The sequence below is a fragment of the Corticium candelabrum genome, chromosome 15 (assembly GCF_963422355.1).
Source record: "Corticium candelabrum chromosome 15, ooCorCand1.1, whole genome shotgun sequence".
NCBI classification, from domain to species: domain Eukaryota; kingdom Metazoa; phylum Porifera; class Homoscleromorpha; order Homosclerophorida; family Plakinidae; genus Corticium; species Corticium candelabrum.
In genome coordinates, this window is record NC_085099.1 from 4,577,383 (window position 1) to 4,579,319 (window position 1,937).

Sequence of the window (1,937 nt, forward strand, 5' to 3'; positions counted from 1 at the left end):
TTCAGGTCCTGCCCAACAGGAGACTGACAACTTTCAAGAAGTAGTCATTCGTCGTAGAATTCACCGGTTCTACACAGACAGAGCACTCCCAACGATAGATAAAATGATTTTTTGCTCTACAACAAGACATAGATTACTCATACAGCAAACAAACACTTCTCAAAACAGTCGAGAAAATGTGCTTCATATATACAACACGCAACAAGAAAACAGCGTTGTACGAACAACACAGAATTATTGCTGCTCGTCATCACTATCTCAGACAAATAAAGAAGTACAGAGATGAGGGAAGACCAATAGTGTATCTAGACGAGACATGGCTCAACGCGCACCATACCTTAGAACGATGCTGGACTGACTACGACGGCAAAGGAGGTTTGAGAGTCCCATCAGGAAAAGGTGGAAGACTAATTATTCTCCATGCAGGGTGGGAAGAGGGTTGGATTTCTAATGTTGACCTCGTTTTCAGAGAAAAGAAAGGCACCGGTTACTACCTTCAGGAAATGAACACGGCCCACTTTATGAAGTGGTTCAGAGAGAGGTTAATTTCAAACCTTCCAGCAACTTCTGTTATTGTTCTTGACATGCCAAGTATCTTAATAACGTTGTTGAGAAAATCCCAACAAAAAGCAGCACAAAAAGGACATGATCCAGTATCTGGAGTCGCATGAAATCCCATACGACAAGACACTGTTAAAAGCAGAGATATTCATGCTAATAAAAGCAAGAAACCCGGCTTCGCAGTACCTAACTGACGTCTTCGCTAATCAGCACAGTCATGACGTTCTGAGATTGCCTGTCGATCACTGTGAGTTGAATCCGATCAAGATGGTCACAAGTCAAGGGCTATGCGGCATCTCATAACAAGGATTTCACCATGGCGGGAATTGAGCAGCTTGCGAGAGAAGGCATTACGCAGGTTACAGCTGAGAAATGGGCCAACTGTGTCAAGCACGTCATTCAAAAGTAGAAAAGCACTATCGAGAGACCGACGGGATAGTTGAAGAAGCGGTCGACCGTGCTCTCATTGAAGTAAGGCGTGAAGAAGAAGAGACTTCGGAAAGCGAAGAACTGTAGAACCGGCGAAGCAAAAACTGGCGATAGTTGATGGGCGTGTCCGAGCTGCCATGTGAACAGGCCGAATCTAGCACCTTGTGTTACCGTGTGACTATTCTTTACATTCATGCCAATTAGATACAAGAAATCTTCGGCTGGTTTCCCTCCGCCAGTGTCCCATATTGGAGAGCGTCCGATTGACTCTACTAGCGTGCGTTACATTAAATCAAAATTGTACACGTGTACAATGTAAGAATTACGAAAATTCGTACACAGTGCTAGCAAGACAAACTATATCCACAGCAGTACGAAATCATTTTGCTGCCTCTGTGTCTTTGTCACGAACTGATGCAGCTGGAAAAGCAGTTGACTGGTTATAGAACCGTACCACAATTGGCCCCTACTAAGCAGCCTACGGTCACTCTAGATAAAATGTCATCGTGAAAACGAGCTACAAGTAGAAGGAAACGAAGAGCTCTAACACACGACAGTGGCAGTGCAACAGTCCAAAATACTACACTTGCGAGCAGATGTCATGGGTACACGTACACCAGGTTAAACTCTGTGAGTTGTATTCTGTTGAATGAGCCTAGCAATGCACGTAAACTATGATGCCCTTTTCCTTGCCGCCGATGAACCACGAGTCGCTGCAATTCTTTGTGTTCAGAGCTTTCACCCCTAGCGCGCGTTAGCTCCCAATCATTTGTCACTCGTCACCACACGTACGCTCCCGAAGTGCCAATGACACGGTGAAAGCAATGGGTAAGTTGTAGCTACAACACGGGAGCCATACAACATTTCTACGTTTCACCTTCTTTTCTAGGAAACGCCGACAGCGCACCCGAGGGTCGCTTTGGCCACGAGGCGGCACTCGACGGCGA

At 45.6% G+C, this 1,937-nt stretch overlaps 1 protein-coding gene across 3 annotated transcripts in view; it reads left to right on the forward strand.

Moving 5' to 3' along the window:
- LOC134190745 (kelch domain-containing protein 2-like) overlaps positions 1-1,937 on the forward strand; it is a 6,805-nt gene continuing 4,868 nt past the window's right edge. Inside the window, exons 1-2 of one of the 3 annotated variants that reach the window (XM_062659250.1) lie at positions 1-1,818; positions 1,880-1,937. The exon at positions 1,880-1,937 is cut by the window's right edge and continues 482 nt beyond it. In XM_062659250.1, coding sequence (XP_062515234.1) covers positions 1,815-1,818; positions 1,880-1,937 — 62 coding nt within the window. In that variant the 5' untranslated portion in view covers positions 1-1,814. The remainder of the gene's footprint in view (positions 1,819-1,879) is intronic. The other 2 variants (XM_062659249.1, XM_062659248.1) reach the window with 2 other exon arrangements.